The following is a 20,119-nucleotide window of genomic DNA, read 5'->3' on the forward strand; positions in this document are numbered from 1 at the left end:
AACTATGGTTATAACGAACCACTAATTTTGATTTGTTATACCTTAGTTTGTTTTAAGTATTAGCAAATAGAAGGGACCAAAATACAGTTTGCTATATCGGTCAGTTCGTTATAAGTGTGTTCATTATAAACAAAGTTTATCTTACATTTGAAAAAAAAAGGTGCAATATATAAGTGAGACATTTGATAAATATCGAGCCACCATCTACGTCAAAAATGATGTAATATGCACTGCTAGGTGTTTGTATTTTTGTTACTGGATTCATATTATTTGTAGTACTTTGTGATAAAATAGATATTCTGTAGAATATTCATGTATGATTAATCAACTGATGAAATGATAATTCCTTAGATAAATATTTTCGTAAATTCTATGAGCTATTTTTAGTCAAGTATGTTATGCATACCACATTATCTCTTTATCATAGTGTTGTGACTATGGAAACAAATCTCCACACTGGAACACAGATCTATCTCCTGTGCTTTGAACACTAGAACAATATTGGGGTATAAGGACAGTGTGAATGAATCTGGTGTATTAATGTTATGTATTGCTGTCTGAGATATTAATATGTGGCAAAACAAAATAAAACATTTGCTCTTGAGTGTTGTTTGTAGTTAACTGTTAATGACATTGCATTCTTTAGTGTGTCAGTCACTTCCAAAATCTCAAGTAATCTCAGGACAATATATGCCCCAGTACCACATGCTTTATTTGTAACCTGATCTGGCTGGTCACAGCTCCTAGAGGTAAATGGCACTTGATAGGAGGCTGCTAGGGAGCACCAGTTTTGACATGGCTGAAGGTGTCAACCTGTTTTCATGCCATGGCCCGACTACCACTGGTTTGTCTAGTAAGACAACAGAGTGGGAGGATATATGGGACTGGGTGCTGTTGCTTCTTCTTTCCGTCCTCTCGAATGTTACTTACATCATGGTGTCATCAGGTTGTAAGTTGGAAATCTATTGGAGATATTGAAGTGAACCTTTCTGGGTATTTTATATTGAGAAATGCACATTTGTACTAAAAGGACTTAAAATAGTAAATCACCATTTACAGAATTCTGTACTTGTACCAGGGATCAAATACAGAAAAAGATTTATTCAAAACTTTTGTTTGCGATGTGAATATTGGTACCTCACACTCAGTGTCAGTGCTGTAATTTTGTTGACAGCTAGATACAACCCTATTTACTCCTGGCTCCACTACATAGCCGTTTGACTAATGTAAGCTCATCTGTCTGATAAGTCAGTGATAGCTGACATAGTTAATATATTATATATTACTTGCAAATAAATACCCAAACATGTGGAAATATTTGATTTATAAATGTATTATCACAGATGTAGTAGGGTGACAATGATAACATTCAACAGAATACACGTTGGACAATTTTAACACATATAGAAACACTTGGTGACAGATGATCCAGCACCAATTTCATCAAGAGATTCTCTCAATTTCATTAGAACTATTCAATCAACATTGAGTCTATATATTAAAATATATTTTACACAGAATTAGAATTATTTCTGCATCAGATAACAAACTAGAAACCCATGCTTATGTCAACCAATTTATATTTAAAACTTAAGTATTTGCTGCAATTAACACTGATTAAGTCAACAAATGCTTCTAATACAGAACCCGATGCCACCAAGATAGCAGTTCAGGGTGTAGCTTCCCTACATTTATCACTGATTCAGTCAACTAATGCTTCTAATACAGAACCCGATGCCACCAAGATAGCAGTTCAGGGTGTAGCTTCCCTACATTTATCACTGATTCAGTCAACTAATGCTTCTAATACAGAACCCGATGCAACCAAGATAGCAGTTCAGAGTGTAGCTTCCCTACATTTCCACTGACTCGGTCAACAAAAGAAGTCCTATTGTATAAGAATCAAATGGTCCCACTGTCTGATGTCTGGTATAACACATTTACAGTAATGTCTATGGTAATGTGTACATTTCATTCCTCCATGTTGCCAGTGTGGCCACAGAATCGGATAAGTTGAACATGGAACTGATGCATGGCCAGGTCATTCTGTAAAGAAAAACAGCAACATTCTTACTGCATTAAGGATTATAGATTATAATGGAATTATTGATCACAAATGCCTGAATATCATTGGATGATAATAGTCATGTTAAATTAAACATGTTAATTGCAGTTTACAATTCCACCCATTCTTTTTTAAGGGTAGAAAGGCATAAACATGATGCCATTAAATAATGGATAGGCTGCAATATTAGCCTGGACAGTACTGGAGACATAAAATTTTAAGTTACTTACCAAAAAATCCACAGAAACCACTGAATCATTGAGGAAATTAAATTTGATGCAAAAATAATAGTTCCAATTGATAGTGGGTTTTCCTTTCTTCCCAAATTGTAGAGCTTTTAAACGTAGTTAAATTTTGGAAGATACCATTTATATATACCTCTGGTCCAATAAATTCTTCAAAACACTTGCTTGTCACATGAGATCTTGGCTGCACATTCAATATGGACATTCCTGTACAAAAGGCATAAAATCTAGGTTGAAAAACATGTTTGCATCAGATATTTAAAATTACAAATACGAACTGGGGTCAACTTAAAATCTGATGTCAACTCCAGGTGCCTTAAGTATGAGAATATAGCAAACACAATTTGAATCCCCTGGCTGGGGCAAAATGTTTTCTTGCACGAATATCAACTCTTGCTTTCAATGAATATAGTTTAATGGTCCTCTGAAAACATTTACTATTATTGCAGTACACTCTGCTTAGAATTTCAGACATTTAATATAGACATGTTAAACGTACCAAATCTTGCAGTAAGAATTTCCTCATAGATCCTGATGGCCATAACAGCATCTTCCTCTAGGACCTGGTGACGCAGACTGAGCTTGGCCTGGCCATGAGACAGGGACACCCTGCAACACAGAGTACAGAGTGTCTGTCCTGACTATGAGACAGTAATAAGAAAATTTTGGCCAGATCCTCAAAAACTTCTATTTATATTTGAGTGAATAGGATTTAATGCCAGTATTGGAAACTGATCTTAGTTTGTCACTATGTGCTGAAAGAAAGCAGGACCAGACATTGACCACTTTCATGAAACCAACATGTATTGGCATGGTGCTGACTGTCTTAGGACTGATATAATCATGGTGAATTTTGTATTCATAAGGCTCAGGCTTACCATCAACTGCTGGTTAATTAGGAGATAAACATACTATGTTTTCAATGTAGAGCTAGGTTACCTACCATGACTAAATAAAATGCGAACTCTTTGCTGTTAGCAAATATACTGAGTAAAGCGGCATGCGATGAGTCCAGTGTTTTGAGTGGGTTATCTGAATTACGGAATCACCGAACAAAATATGGCGCTGTATATTCTCAAACAGTTTGTTTACACCCTAACACTTCACTCGAACATATGACAGGCATTGCAAGCATATAAGCATGGCAACTTGGTAAGCTAACATGGGGTGTGCATCCCTAAAGAAAACAAAGCAAGCTTTGCAAGGCTTTCGCTCTACATCGCACGTCACCATTTTGGCGTCATATCGCTCATTGTGACGCAAAAAGATATGACATCACAGTTGTACATAGAAAAGCGGCAAAATTCCAAGCTCCCCAAAACGTAGATACATTCTCTTTGTAGATTTCTGGGGGTTTTTCTGCATGAAATGTATTGCCACACATCCTTTGAATATTGTAGTAACCACATCAGTGTATTTTGTAACCTGTAATTGTAGATATAATTATTTAAATATGCCTACCGACAATGACTGAAAATAGTACTATTCTATAAATATTAGCTTCCACTGTGATTCGGTCGCCAAACCAGCTGTTTCAATCAGAGGGGGTTTATTGTGATTTAATAGCCTCTGATCAGAATTGAGTAAATTCCAAATTCATGGTAGAATGACTAATCAGTCAACATTAGCCCTGTAATGTTTGTCTATCTGGCAAGAGAGAAAAACACTATGCCACACTGAAAAAACTAGGTGCCACTTGTAATGGGAATTGTTTGGAAGTGATGGTTGCATATCACTATCTCTTTTCACTTTGTTTTTAGCAAGTATTGGTGCATGAATGACCCTGTACTATTTCAGTTTGAATTTGGGCAGAATAGTAGAATGATCATGGAGACAGATTCTTGCATACTTAATTAATAGAGAATTACATGTCTCAAAGTTTAAAACAAAGAAGGTAACTGGTGCATACATACTATTAAAAATGTTTAAAATAAGTTCAAAGAAGTGTTAACATTGTTTTTTAAGTGAGTACAATAATTGAGATGAATTCAATTTTAGGTTCTAAAGGTATATAGAAACTATGTTTGCCACATTTTGGTATTTAATACCACAGCACATTTATTCAGAAACTGTTATATCCTGACAGACAAAAAACAATCATACGTAAGTATGTCATAGTTTATTCCATTCAAGCACTAAAGTAATCAAAAGCATTAATCACGATTGCAACTTGTTTCAAAGCACTATCAAAGAATATTTACAATTTCAGCTGTAACAGCTTCAGTAAGTCTCTAACTCAGTCTCATAGCCAGAGTCCTTCAATGTCACATATCTGGTTGTGTGTCTTCTAATGCCAGTACTTATGTGACCATATATTCAGTTTTATGACAAGCAGTAACAAAGTCCAATATTACCACTGGAGATAGTGCTGCCATACACACAAACACTGCCAACATATCCCCATGTTGTCCTAAATCCAATCTGGCTTTTTGTACTGTATATCAGATACACCATAATATTTAGCAATGCCTCCTGTCACACTTCCAAAACAATTACATGCCATGTCGAACTAGTGACACAACTGCTGTTCATAAAATCAACCTTCCGATTCTTTTGGAATCAGACACCATAACAAGTGTAAGGTAACGCAGACTGGGATCATCTGGTAGTTTAAAACCTAGCAAGTTTATTGTCTGTCTGGTCTATGTATCACTGGTTTGCCTACTCAAAACCTGGACACACACTGCAGGTTGATATCACGCACTCTACTTTTGCTACAAGGCTAAATAAACCCTAATTCACAGCACAATGTTAGAACAGCTACTGTCCCCTGTGAGAAACACAAGATGTCCATGTGACTTGATGTCCATCTCTCACATCTTCCTCAAAACTGACATCAGCCTCAAGGTCCATGTGTTGCTCATCCAGTGATGAAGAGATCTCCCCGACATAGGCCTGTACTTCCTGCCACTTGAGTGAGCAGAACACAGAGAACATCCTGCGGACTCCTTCAAGGGCTGACACGCGCTGGGTTAGTGGGAGATGACATGCTGTCGGCAGTGTCTCAAGCTTACTGGTCAGTCGACTGATCTCATTATCTGCGAAGAGAGATAGCAGCTATATAATCATGATAATAGATTATGTAGAAATTACAGTATTTTATCTTGATGTTTATAAATAATTTCAAATATCAAGTTGGACCTGCATTTATGCTAAAAATGTTAATGAATTAATACTGCTGTGTTTGTTTTAATTTCTTGCAGGCAGAATAAGTATTACAAGTAAAAGATATTAGTGAAAATCACACTTTTTATGTACTGTTAGCAATGTCAGTAAGATCTTTCCTTATAATTTTAGACCACAGAAAAAAGGTGTCAGAAGTACCTATTATTTTAATAAAAAATGTACAAATAATAACATATATTTCACATTGTCCAGTCACATGAGACACAGTCTTAAATATCTATTCAAGTACTGTCAACCATTGTAATTTGTAACCCCATTTGTACTTCTCTGACAACCATGAAGCTCAACTAGCATCAATTCCCTCCTTGAGCAAAAGGGTGGGGCATAGCAAGATGATTGTTTTGTAAAGATTGCACGTCAATAACCCAGTCTGTGCCAAATGCCTACTAGCCCGAACTTCATTATCTTCTCATATGTTACTTCAGGACTATTATTGCAATTCATGCTTAAAACTTTCATAATTACCACAGAATTTAGTGTTAATATGTGGACTGTTGTAAGCTGACACTGAATCACATCTTTTCAGTGTACAAGCCTGAACGGGTCTCATTTCATCACCATTTTCAGTCGATATTATGTTAAAATATGAACTATTTATATATGAACAGCATTTTACTAGACTTGGGTTTTGATACCTACCTAGGGATTGTAGCTGTCGTGTGGCTGTGTTGTGAGAAATGAGAAGACATCTTAGTTCATCTGCAGCAGCAACAGCATCCATCCTACAGGGTCTTTGGGGGCACTTCTAAGTCAGTGGTGTAAATATACTCAGAATTGGTTGCTCCCCTCTCGAGTTTCAAATGATAATGCATCCTGTTTCACCAAATATATACCAGAGATTTGGTGTTAAAAACACATTTTAATGACATTGTATTCTCAAGACATTAATAGATAGGCTATCACACAGGTACTTTGATGTTAGTCTGGGTTTTACCATATGGGTAAGATCAAAGACACGCTAAGTCTTGCCTACACAAACAATCATGGATTAGTACTGAGATCAAAGATTATTATCACTAATCCTTATCCCAAACCAACAAATTGGTTCCAGTAAGAAGAATGGAATAAAGCACTGAATGATAACAGAGAGAATGTTTTTACAACTAAGCTGCTATCCAATTAACAGGTACGAACAATGGGGTAATTACTTCACAGTGTAACACCTACAGCGTGAAGAGAAGCAGTCCAAGCTGTTGTTGTAAATTGGAGACAATGACTTCATTAAGGTCCTTTATTTCTTAAATTGGTAATTGGCTGTAGTTCTAAAAGATGCTGAAAAAATATTTGTCATAACATTTTAAATATTCTATAACCACATTTTTGCATAGGTACAAATGCATAAACAAACGTAACAGGCTAATATAAGTGAAATACAGGTTTGAGTAGGCAATCAATCTATTTAAATTGTTTGATAGGCATTACTTAGAAGTTAACGGATGACACAGTAGACACAATTTATGGATAACAACTTCTTTAATACTGTAAAGGCAATGTTTCGGTATTGATCCTTATACTGTTGTCAAGCAAGACTGAATGAGGAATATTGTGCAGAATATATATAGTAGGTGGATTTCTGTATATTCTGCATATTCTTAATCAAAACGGAACTAATAAAACGCATCTAAAAACACTATAATCTACCAAATCAAAATTACATAAACAAACAAACATCAACCATACCCAGTTCCCTTAGTTCTCCTCCCCAACCCCATCGGCACCTGTTCCAAATCTCAAAGTTCCAAAATTCTATATAAGCAACCCCTAAAGCCCCCTCTTGGATTGCACACACCACTTTTTGCCCCTTTCGGAAACACATTAAATGGCCTGGCCGGGCCCGTGTGCGAAATACGCATCAGTCGGAAAGCGCACGTTAAATCTCCAAAGTAAGTAAGTAAGTAATGTATATTCTGCACAATGATCCTCATTCACCGAAACATTGCCTTTACAGTATTATAGAAGTTGTTATCCATAAATTGTGTCTACTTTGTAATCTATCTATATGTTTTATGTGTGAAAAAAGAATGTTACCCAAGGATAAAAGTAATATATTCTGTTTCTTAAACAAAATGCCATATTGTGTGATTGCCTGCCAGTTCATGAGATCTTGGAATCTATCATTTCTGTATAGACCGGGCTCTGTGTTGGTAACTGATTTCTTGCTGTCTGCGATTGAACAACAGCTAGGCGCTTACTTATTGGCGACCTCGTTGTAGAAAGAAATTGGCAGCCTCCATGCAGATGTGTTTGTGAAATTAAAATTGCTCTCGTAACAATTAGTGTAAGAACAGGTATTTGTTACAATTACACAAATTTTGTTTGAAAACTTTTTAGGTGTTAACATGACACCACCTTTGAATTCTGCAATACCTGATACCAAGTGGAAGTGCATGCATGATAAGAAATGGTATAGATTTGTACCACTTATTTTGATCACCGGTTTAGTGGATTAACTATTCGATAAAAATGTAATGTGCAAAATAAGCAATATCTTGAAGTGTTCATAAAAGGACTAGATCCTGGCACTTACAGTGTTTGCATGGCAGTGACAGGAACACCTGTGCCAGCGTCTGAACAAGCTCGTGCTTTTCTGCTGGCCTGGTAATACATCTGTAACAGGTGCAGGGCTTCACCGGTCATCTTGGTCCTGTAGCTGTTCAGGTACTGGAAGAACTGCATTTCAAAAGTGTTAAGTGGTAAACAAATAGAGGATTTTGTTGAATATCATATTCACCTCATCAATAACCTGACAAAGGTGATATTTTCATAAATAGCACAATGTCAGCCTTTAAGGTTCTGAAAGATTCTATTTCTTATGTACATTCTTATTGATCTTAATAATCTTAATCTGAAAAATAAAGTGTCATTAGGTAGACTGAAAATAGGAGCGGCATAAAATATTATTTCACTCCAGGAACACATGTATACTAATTTGATATTTTCAGATGAATAGAGTATTGTGATAAGTGATAATTGAAGCAGTTTGTCTCTTTAGCTAAAGTCCAAAGCTAAGGTTTCTTTCTGTCTTATAAGTTATCAATAATGAAGACAGGATAGATTTGTTGATTTCATTGATATCATTACTTCAAAAGTTATTCCTTCATTATTTCAAAGGTAATGCTGCTTCTATGAGAGATAAACACAGGACACAAAAATCTATAAAAGGAACGTCCATAGGGCTCATAGATGCATCTGTTAAAGATATTTGGCAATCATTTTTACTTGAAGTCAATGAACATTTTAAGTATTAAGCATCATGTGTGCAAATAGATCAATTATTGGTCGTACAAATGTACATCCAATCAGCTTATGACTCCTGCTAGCCATAACCCACCTGTCTGAAGTCGTCAGAAGATACAGGTAGTCTGTTATCCCTCTGCTGGGATTCCATGGACTGAACCAGAATCTGGCAGGCTGCGAGGGTGTCAATCTCCTCTCTACTCACTGTGTCGTCAACGTCAGTGTAACAGACACACCTAAACCCACTGCACAGATGACACAAGGTTTCATCACTTCAAGTTAATACTACATACAAAGTTTTACTAACATGTGGGCATATTAAATTGTCCACAGATATCAGCTAGATGATAAGTGTAATTGGTCTCATCAGTGTTACTTACTGACAGCTAAATAAACAAAGGACAGTTTGACTCAAGGCCATGTGGTATTTGTCAGCTGTTGATGAAATGATGATTTATTTACAAGGGTTTCTATTTCAAGGTGGAATTTGTGCTGTATGCCTTAATTAAACATATAGATAAGAAATATGTGAATTTACTCCAGCATTGGCTTTGCGATGATTCCTGAGTCTTGATGACTGAACAGGTCATCAGACGTTTTTCCTTTGTTTGGTTTGTTGTCCGAGTACCCCCATATTTGGCATGTGAGGGGTTGAACCGTGCGCTGAGGGAGGCCACCAGTGTGTTTAGAACCCAGCTCCAGATACACCTTGGTACTGCCAAGTACTGCCAACAGTCAACACACCTTGGTATCACCAACAATCTACACACCTTGGTACTGCCAAGTACTGCAAACAGTCAACACACCTTGGTATCACCAACAATCTACACACCTTGGTACTGCCAACAGTCAACACACCTTGGTATCGCCAAGCTCTGCCAACAATCAACACACCTTGGTATCGCCAACAATCAACACACCTTGGTATCACCAACAATCTACACACCTTGGTACTGCCAACAGTCAACACAACTTGGTATCACCAACAATCAACAGACTTTGGTACTGTCAAGCTTTGCCAACAATCAACACACCTTGGGACTGCCAACAATCAACACACCTTGGTATCGCCAACAATCAACACACCTTGGTATCGCCAACAATCAACACACTTTGGTACTGTCAAGCTTTGCCAACAATCAACACACCTTGGTATCGCCAACAATCAACACACTTTGGTACTGTCAAGCTTTGCCAACAATCAACACACCTTGGGACTGCCAACAATCAACACAGCATTTCTACACTTTTTCTGACTACATATCTATCACATGGTTTCCACCTTCATAATAAAACAAGGCATAGATGGCTCAGTGGTCTGAAAGTTGCAGAGTTGCATCCTTAGCTGTGCCAGAAACCTCTTGTCATGGGTTTGAATCTGAAATTGGCCTGATTATATTAGTCAGTACCATGGTTGTGGGTTCCTGGGATTTATCAAGACCTGCAGCAAAATATTTGTATAAACCAACTTCCCAATACCTCAGAATTTACAGAAATAAGATCATTAAAAATTCAAATTTTGAACAACATCCCAATTTGTTTCTCAATTCGCCTGCCAAAGGTGCTAAGTTTTTAATCCTTGATAAATCCCGGGGTTCACCAAAGTAGTACATGCAACTAATGTCTGCAACCTTTTTCACCCATACTAAACAGGCAAAGTGCTATGGAACTACAAATTACACTAAAAAAAACTTTACGCAAACTTTGACTGACCAATGAAGTGACTAACAAGAAGTCGACATAAGCCAACCAGAAAGCAGCTTTCAAGTTTCAAACTGGCATCTTCCATTCAAGAAAAATATCAATTCAAAATTTGAAAACTGGACAAGAGAAAATTCTGGAATGTCTAATAGATGCTCAAGACTGTACTTATACTTCTCTCCGTTTCAAACACTTATCCAATTGAAGCGAGAGATAGAAGATGATTTTGATGGAATCAGTGGTACAGCCTCTAACTGTGGTTTGGAATACAATGGTTTCAGATTGTATGATTAGAAAAACACATTCCAACCATCACATTTCCGATCTGGTAAGCCACGCTCAAATTGGTCAAATGAAAGGTAGTACTGATGTGACCCATAATGGGATATCCTCATATCTTTGTTTAGTGGTAGATTGATAATTGACAGATGTTCAAATATAAATAGGGAGCCATAATTCAGGAAAAAATGAGAACTCTCTCCCTAAAAAACCCCCCCAAACCTAAAGGATATTAGCAGAGAAACATGATTTAATTACACTCTTTATAACATCTACATGTAGGTGTTTTAACTCTTCCTACCGAAAGAAACGCTAATTAAACTCTTCAAAAGCCCATATCACTGAGTGATCTTGAATAAGGATTACAACTGGATAGGATGTGCTTCATAAATTTCTAAATATTCATTATCTATTATTGATAGGCTGTGTACCTGCTTGCAGATGTTCCTGGACCTTCTTCTTAAGCCTGCCCAGCTCCCCCAGGAAACACACTCCTCCTGCTGCCAACAACAAGGAGCCACCTGTAACACACAATATGTCCTGTAGCAACATCAGATACTCCACCACATCCACACATCACCAGCAGCACCTCTCCCCGCCGCCCCCCCCACCCCCCTCAAACAGGTCTTCAGCAACCCATGCTAAGTCATAACAGGTGACTAACGTGATTGGGTGGTCAGGCATGCAATACCGATTGCGTTGATCAATGCAAATGATGTCAATCAGTGGATTGTCTGGTCCAGGCTGGATTATTTACAAAATATCAACAACATGGAAGCAGCTTATGTGGAAAAACAGGGTTGCACATGACATAAAATATGCTAGATGATACAATTTGCATTTGGTAGTTGTGTTATTGAAAATATATCACCAAATGATTTAGTTATATTTTTGGTACATTTACCTGTTAATTATGATATAAAAAAATTGAACTCTATTGAGCTTTTGCCATATTAGTACATGATAGTGACTGTTATATATTTTCCCCAGTCAGCAATATTAGTTTCATGTACATCTTGATCGCCTGTCAATATAATCACATCTGAAAGAGCAATATTTGCTTTCAGCAGGGATAGACATGGCCACTAGTTTGTGAGTCCGAGAGGACTAGTTGTTTTCTCCCCAAATCTATTAAAGTTACATTAGGTACTGGTACAAAATGACCTGCGGACCTGAGTTATATGACAAATGGTGTATACCCCTGTTCAGGGTACAAGAACACGACACCAACCAGGTCAAACATCAAAATCACCAATAATTTTGCTTGATTTACAACAAGCATGAGGTACAAAGAACCTATTCTCCCACTGAATCCAGATTGATAATAGAATACCGTATATGACCGCGTATAAGCCAAATTTTGAGGACCAGAAAAAAGATTCTGTAGATCCACCTTTGCTATAGTACCGGTAGCTGTTTTGTTTCACCACTGTCTTCAGACTATTGTATGGAGGGAAATAAAACTATAAGTGTATAAGTGACACTCACCTTCTATGAAGTATGGGGCAGTCTCATGCCTGTCACTGATGACTTTACCAGTGAGATGACAGCCTGCCATGTGACACACACTCCTGTCACAGAACTGGCGGCCATAGTCCATGAGTCTCTGGATCGTCTCCACTTCACTGCCGATGCCAAGTATGTGAAGTGGTTTTTCCTAGAACATCATCCATAGACAACACTTTGATCATATAAAACCATTACGAAACTATCATTCGAGCTTATCTCACATGGCTTCACTGACCATGATGCTTTTTTTAACACCAATGCAACAGTCTTACTTGAGGCTGAAAACCATCCAACAGTCAGTATTTCCAGTTATCTAATTAATAAAGTATTTAATCAATAAAGTAAATCAAGTAAGTTATTTGAGAATACAGTGATGAGAATATTTCTCTGGCATGTTCTTCAGAAACTCTTTTAGATCAAAAGGTTGCTTAAAATCATTTTACATTCTAACTAGAAAATGTGTATAAAATGAAGACCTCTGACACAGTCGCTAAACTCAGCATTAGTCCAAGCTTTAGCTGTAGGTATGATCCTGGTGGGGCAATTTCACCTGAAAAAAAAGGTGATGTAAATCTTAGCTTGTGTCTCAACATTCCCTTAAGCTGATGCAATGTTAGCTATCAGTAAGTGATTAATACACAATGCTTTTTTTTTTTTTTGTCTTTTAACGTAGCACTCAGCAATATTCCAACTGTGTGATGGCAGCCTGTAAATAATCGAGCCTGGACCAGACAATCCAATGATTTACATCATGAGCATTGATCTACATAATTGTGATACAATGACACGCATCAACCAAATCAGAGATCCTGACGACCTGATCCCATTAGTTGCCTCTCACAAGCATGGGTTGTTGAAGACCAAGTCTAAACCAAGATCTTACAGGGGCACATGACAGACACTGTCAGAAGTGTGTGAGTGATAGAAGTTGTTTTAATCTGTACTCTGAATGACAATTATGAAGTCTTGTAAACCATAGTAATTCCATAGGAATAATTCCCCTAGAGTAAAATAGTAGGAAAGAACAAGTTCACTACAGGAACAGATAATCAGACAACAGTACCCCCAAACACATAGGCAAGACTGAGGCTGAAGCTCCATGGTGAGTCTCTCCTGTCACTGTACAGGCAGACCAGGCTCTCAGGCAGAAATGATGGTGTCAGGGGATGCACAATATGTGATATCTGAATAAACAACAGTCTCGTGTGAGGAATAATGACATTTATTGAAAAAATGAAATAATAATTTTACTAAAACTGACTATATACAGAAACAGTGTTAATATATAACATCAGGGTAGTATCCATGAATTAAATGTTTCGGAATAGAGAAAAACAAAATTAATGATGAAAAGCGTTTGAAATGTTTTCAAAATTCTTTAGGTAGCTCATGTGTTTTGTCGTGGAGAGCTGAAAGTAGAACTTTATTCTTACCTCTATAATGTTATTGGCCTGTAAAATGAGAAACATATAGGTATAGACTTAGACATCCATCAACATGACACTGACACATTAGTACATAGAGTGCAGCACAGAATGCTATTGATTATAATGATATAAAACTTGGGAGATAAACATATTGTGGTTTCAAATCAGAGGTAGTTTGACTGCAAATTAGATACCTCTTATTTTAATTTGGAACCAAGAGCTTTAGCTTTTGTTCTTTCACATCATATACCTTACTCCCCATATAGGACACAAATTGTAAGAATGTAGAACAACTACTTAATACCAACATAAGGTGGGTACCCCAAAGAGTGGTGGAGGTGATGATGGGGAGGATACAGACATCATTGTCACGTGTCTTGGAATGTTCAAACACTAACCTCCAGGGCAAGGTTGACCACCTCACCAATGATGTCTTTCCTCACCATGCCGATGATCTGGTACTTCTTTCCTATCTGAATCTTCTCACACAGTTCATCTAGTTGAAAACAAATGGGCAGTTGTAGTGTAAGTCAAGGCAGTACCTCCAATGTTCAATTTGGCTTGTATTATGAATGATAGGATATTTTATGTGTGTACTTTATTACACATCCATACTAAGGCAGAATGGATTGATTCATAAATATGCATATTACATAATAATAAATAAACATTAAAGAAACATTAAGTCACTGATCTTTATTATTATGTGTATGGGTTGGTTGGTTTGTTGTTTTACGCCGCACTCATCAATATTCCAGTTATATGACGGCGGTCTGTAAATAATCGAGTCTGGACCAGACAATCCAGTGATTGACATCATGAGAATCGATCCACACAATTGGGATCGATGACATGCTTCAACCAAGTCAGCACGCCTGACCACCCGATCCAGTTAGTCGCCTCTTACGACAAGCATAGTTGCCTTTTATGGCAAGCATGGGTTGCTGAAGACCTATTCTACCCCGCATCTTTCATGTGTATAGGACCAAAATGAATACCTTAACTGAGAATTTTGGTTGAAGTTATTATACTGGTTCCTAACATACTGAAACACGTAGTAAGACAAGTGACCTCTGACATAAACTGGAACTGCCTGGACTCGCTGTCTGGTCTTGGCATTGATGACATCATGGAAGCAATCTTCATGAACAACCTCTGCTAATAATTTATCTGCAATTGAAATTATTATAAGTATTCCACCACCAAATTGAATATATAAATGTTCCAGAACCTTTGGAAATGTCAATATGGTGGGTGACTAAATTGTGAAATGTAAAAATAATCATTTCAGGTGATTAATGGATCAGCTGGGATAAGAAAATGCTGCTCTTCATCATTCTGAGAGATGTTTAAAATGTCATTACTTTTAAACTGATGATTGAAATGTCCTGAATATTGATATTATAATAAATATTGATCTGATGCTGTATTAGTCCCTCAAAATATTTTGTCTGTTTGGATCTTTTTCAATGGGTCTCCAATGAATGCCAGTAATAGATGCACCTTTAGCTATATGTTCAAAGTGTGGGACTTTGCAAGACCAAGTTAGTAGACACAAACTGTTTTGCACCGAATGGTAGCCTAACAGGCCCTAACCTGATATAATTCTGGAGCTCTTGTCTTCTTCTAAGACTGAACCACATGCACTACATCTGAAGTCCTTTCTGTCAGAAACAAGGATGATTAAGTTCATGTACCAGCAGTCAAAACACTTTTCATATTGATGCTTATACAAGAGCTAGGTTGATGCATTAATACCTTACCAGTAGGCTATCATGGGCTCACTAAAACACAAACTAGAGATAACTGTATAAACTCATATATCAGTCACTGCCTTAAATTTTGCTATTTTGCTATTAAAGAACTTTATGAACATTGACGTCCACTTTCAGTGTTTGAAATAAAGAGGTTGTGAACTTCTCAGATTCTTGAGGATTTTGGCTATGATATGTTGGTTATAAATAATAAACATGTAACATGTTTTATATAGCTTAATCGAGTCCTGTCCATAAATAGCTGTTTCTCTTGACCCATGACATGTCACATATATATTCGCTATAATTGTCACACTTATGATGTTGAAGCTTGAATCATGTGTATTTATATTTCATACTAACAAGATGATTATTTTGTAAACATCCAAACCATGAAAAGACATTGGCATTTACAGGTAACATAATAGGGTCTCGCCTTATTGTCTGAGTCTCTGAGGCTCCAGCAATGTGGACTCGGATGAACTTGTGTCCCTCATTCCCCTCACATGCAGGGTGGGGACACACATAACGTGTGCTCCGCCTGAACAAGAAATGATGGACAGTGATTGCTTATTGCACACATGCTACCAAATACATTCATCATCATCATCATCATCATCATCTTGACAACCTGATTAACTGTGGATAATATGATACATTTTCTAGCTTTAGTTAAGAAGATTCTCTGTCCATACAATGATACAATAGATTAAGTGTAGGAAATGAGTTTGTTCTTAGACTGTTTAGGACAGTATAATATCAGTTGCATGGCATATCAGCTTACTGTGTGAGAAATGCCCAAAGTGACACAGATGCTACCTGTTTAGTTAAACCCACTAACACTGGTATGGTACGTATCTGGAATTCAAAGCCATGATATCAGCAATACTGGGGTGACTGAGGAACACAACTTGCACGGTAACTTCCAGGGCTGCATTGTTCAAAGCAATCGCAGCACTAAGGTGATCGTAAGTCCCATACTTTAACATAGGCTTACGATCACTGTAGAGCTAAGATCGCTTTTAGGAACGAGGCCCAGGGCCTTAACAAATGTGCCATATGTACCCTCACTTAAACTTGGGATTGGTTTCATTGTTGTTTTGTTGTTTTACTCCACACTCAGCGATATTCCAGCTATATGAAGGCAGTCTGTAAATAATTGAGTCTGGAACCAGAAAATCCAGTGATTGATATCATAAGCATTGATCCACACAATTGGGATCAATGACATGCTTCAACCAAGTCAGGTCATAGGGTGTATATTTTTATTGCACTGTCAGAGAGACAAACCAAATTCCAATTGTATTTGGATATAAGAAGAGCTAGCTTCTATTCATAGTAAATATGACACTCCATTAAATTAGAACAAACTGGTATTTCATATTTTATATTTGATTTTACATGGATTTCTTGTTCAGCTTACGTATATTTTGAAATTCCTGTAACTCCAGTGACAACACCATCAAACTTGACATAGTTACAGCTGCCAATATTCCTTGATAAATCTTTCATGCACTTGATTCTGCAACTGAATGAAAAAGGCTTACATGCCAAAGTGCTTAGTTCCAAACTAAAAAAAAGAGAGGTTCTACAGTTTCTAAAGACTGAACAAACTTGACATATTAATACAGACATAACATTGGTATATCTATGTTAGCAGATTCAACAACAATAAATATTACGTCTTTGAAAGGCCTTTAGAAGTGAAACAAACAATAAATACTCTCATATCCCTATTGATTGTATGTTAACTAAGCAATCAGCTATATTCCAACAAGGTGGCCTGTAAATCATCGATCCGCGGACTGACAAACCAAGGGTTGACATTATGATCAGCATCCACACCACTGGGGTACAATGACATGCCAACACCCAAGGATCGAACACTTAGTCCATATTAGTTGCCTCTTGTAACAAGCAATAGAGTGCCTATCCTTACCAGGTCCGAAGGGGTTAAACCGATTAACTGTTGGAATATAACATACAAAATTATGCTGAGAATCTGGAGAAAATTTTGTAAGGTTCAAAAACATGACAAATGATCTTGTAAAAAAAAGATGATTCTTTTTCTGCATCTTACCCTTCCAGTGGACTTGGCAAGCTGGCAAGTTTCAGAAAAACAGAGATCTGGGACAGGGTGGTGTCACTTGGTAGAAGCTCCAACTCCTGAGCTGTCTGGAACACTATCTGCAGAGTTATTACTACACTGAGTACAATTCTATTTTGCTTTGCAGAAGAAACCAAAAATAGGATTCACACATATTGTTCTCATGAGGGAATTTAAACTTGTTGAGAATCAAGAGCAAATGCTAAGCTCCCTAATGAACAGAAATATGAAAGAACAACAAAATTTATCGTATAAAATACATCCTACCTCATCATTTACAACATCTTAATGAGTTTCTCATAAAACGTGAGTAGTACAGCTGATTAGAGGCTGTATTATTGGCATCTTGGAATTTTCTATCACTTTCATGACAATTATAATGAAACACAAAGTACAACCAACGTAAAACAAAGTAAATATGAAGTAACATTCTAATCTCTAGATCCCACTTACTTCTTGAAAGATCTCAGTGGCCTTTAGTGGTTTCAAAAGCACAAAATTTCCAAGTGCAGCTGAAAAGTAATTCACAAGATATCTTATGAAACGAGGTAGTTAAATCATTTAGCCTCATACATACAAAACAATGCACCTTATAGAAATGAACTATCAGTTAATTTCCAACTTTAACCTCCGAGTTTGTTTAGATGTTACTATTACAAAATACACAGTAGGCCAGCTTTTTCCTGAAACATTTTTGAGCATTCCACTACATGCAGAAATGTCCCTTTGTCTATTCATTGGATTTTTCACCTATAACGACTATTCTAATATTGTCTTTAAGTTAGAACAAGTTGATGTGGGATAAGATAAAAAACATACTGTACTACACCAGCTCACAAAACTGGCATTCAATGTTTGAAGCAGCGTTGAACTTACCCACCACCTTGACAGTCCGAGACAGTCTATTTTGCTGTCAGGCGGTCAGTTTTGAAAAGTTGAAAGCCCAATGGTCAGAAGTTAAAGTTACGAAGTTGACAATCCACCAGTTTATTTTTGTTTTATGAGAACTAACATTAAGCAGTACTATCCTTATGTTTACCCTTTTATTACTTTTGTTCGTGAGTCTAGAAAATTATGGACTAGCATTTTATCTGGTCTGGTAACTTTGCAATGCTGCCAGTCTTTGTAATGCCAGTCCGGTCCATGCTTATGTTTTTTTTAAACAATCATTGTACCATTTAATTCTGTAAGTTCCGCAGGGTCCACATCAAGTTTAAAATGATACACCAAAAGCTCCTGAAAAAAATATCAGTACAATTTACGTCCTGCAACAGCTAAGTATTTGAGACACTTATACAGACCCATACAATAGGTTCAAGAACAGTTTCTTACTGATACAGACATAACATTTATACTACTATGTTAGAAGATTCAACAACAATAAATAAAAAGCATTTAGAAGTGAAACAAACAATAAATACTCTCATATCCCTATTGATTGTATCTTTACCAAGCATTCTGCAATATTTCAACAATCAAAGAGGCCTGTAAATCATTGATCCGTGGACTGACAAACTAAGGGCTGACATTTGAAAAACCTACATAGACCCATACAATAGGTTAAAGAACAGTTTCTTGCAACATTTTTCTTCTTACTGATGACCCTTAAATTTCTAGACATTCTCTGACAAGTTTGTGTTTTTGTTTAGACTGTTCATAAGGCTTTAAAAATAAGTGTCATCATGCTTTGGAATACTTCAATTTCACAATTATGGCTGGTAAGTAAATTTGTTTTGTCCCATGCACATTTTTGTAATGGACATTCAGCTGTTTTTCATATAATAATTCATAGAAAATGTCAGAAAATTGGAAGCATCATACAAAATATTTTTTTGTATTTAATTTTTCAGTTTACAGTTGCATCAATGCAAATCGATTTTATTCTACAACCTCTCCCGAGCTGTATTTAAAGCAAGTTGTTTTCACGTAGTAGAGGTGATCGGTATTGTCAAGGTAGGCTAATGCTGACTGTACTAGGCTGAATCGATCACAGAGTTCCTCCATGTGGATCGGGTGCTCATGCTTCTCAAGTGTGTTCATGCATTCCAATGTCAGAAGCCTTGAAACATAACAAAAGATATATTGGTACAAACATTAATCTTCATTTTGAAATCCGCAATTTAGAAATGATGTTGTTGTTAACTGAAATATAGATCTAATTAAATTTACTATTGCAATAATATAAAGCAGTCTTAAAGAAAGTAGGGCCAAATCATATTCATTATCTGTTTTCTGAAAAGGGTGTGGCAGTGACTTTGCTGACGACAGAAGGGCATTTAGACATTTTCATGACTTTATCAACTTTTCACAGGGCATTCTTCTATATAATTACCAAAAAATATAATTATTTTTTTAAGGACATTTGGGAATAGATCTACAATCAGTCAATGTCCAAGAAAATGAACCGATCAGCAACCTGGTATGGGAATAATTTAAAAGAATGGCATTTCAGTTAGATTAAGCGGAATTATGTAAATACTCATAACCAAAAGAAATGAGAAAATATGTCAACTGTCGATTCATGACCATTTCTGATTTCAGACTCGGCTAGAATCTTGTCTTATCACTTGAGTCTGAAAACAATCATTGTCAATGCAAGCCATACCCTT

General features: G+C 36.7%; 1 protein-coding gene across 1 annotated transcript; it reads right to left on the bottom strand.

Annotated features, from left to right (window-relative positions):
* Window positions 1-1,971: 1,971 nt before the first annotated feature.
* On the bottom strand, window positions 1,972-19,514 carry LOC139449331 (minichromosome maintenance domain-containing protein 2-like). Its single transcript, XM_071230643.1, has 20 exons — window positions 19,401-19,514; window positions 18,686-18,746; window positions 17,964-18,022; window positions 17,484-17,590; window positions 16,827-16,931; window positions 15,840-15,944; window positions 15,246-15,313; window positions 14,721-14,819; window positions 14,048-14,145; window positions 13,656-13,673; window positions 13,286-13,406; window positions 12,699-12,772; window positions 12,202-12,370; window positions 11,145-11,234; window positions 9,272-9,458; window positions 8,828-8,978; window positions 8,024-8,166; window positions 2,810-2,919; window positions 2,444-2,517; window positions 1,972-2,046 (listed from the first exon to the last, which is right to left on the bottom strand). The coding sequence occupies exons 1-20, from the start codon at window positions 19,512-19,514 to the stop codon at window positions 1,972-1,974; spliced, it is 2,028 nt and encodes a 675-aa protein (XP_071086744.1).
* Window positions 19,515-20,119: the final 605 nt, after the last annotated feature.

Source organism: Haliotis cracherodii, unplaced genomic scaffold (assembly GCF_022045235.1).
Source record: "Haliotis cracherodii isolate W230 unplaced genomic scaffold, xgHalCrac1.p SCAF_8, whole genome shotgun sequence".
Taxonomy (NCBI): Eukaryota; Metazoa; Mollusca; class Gastropoda; order Lepetellida; family Haliotidae; genus Haliotis; species Haliotis cracherodii.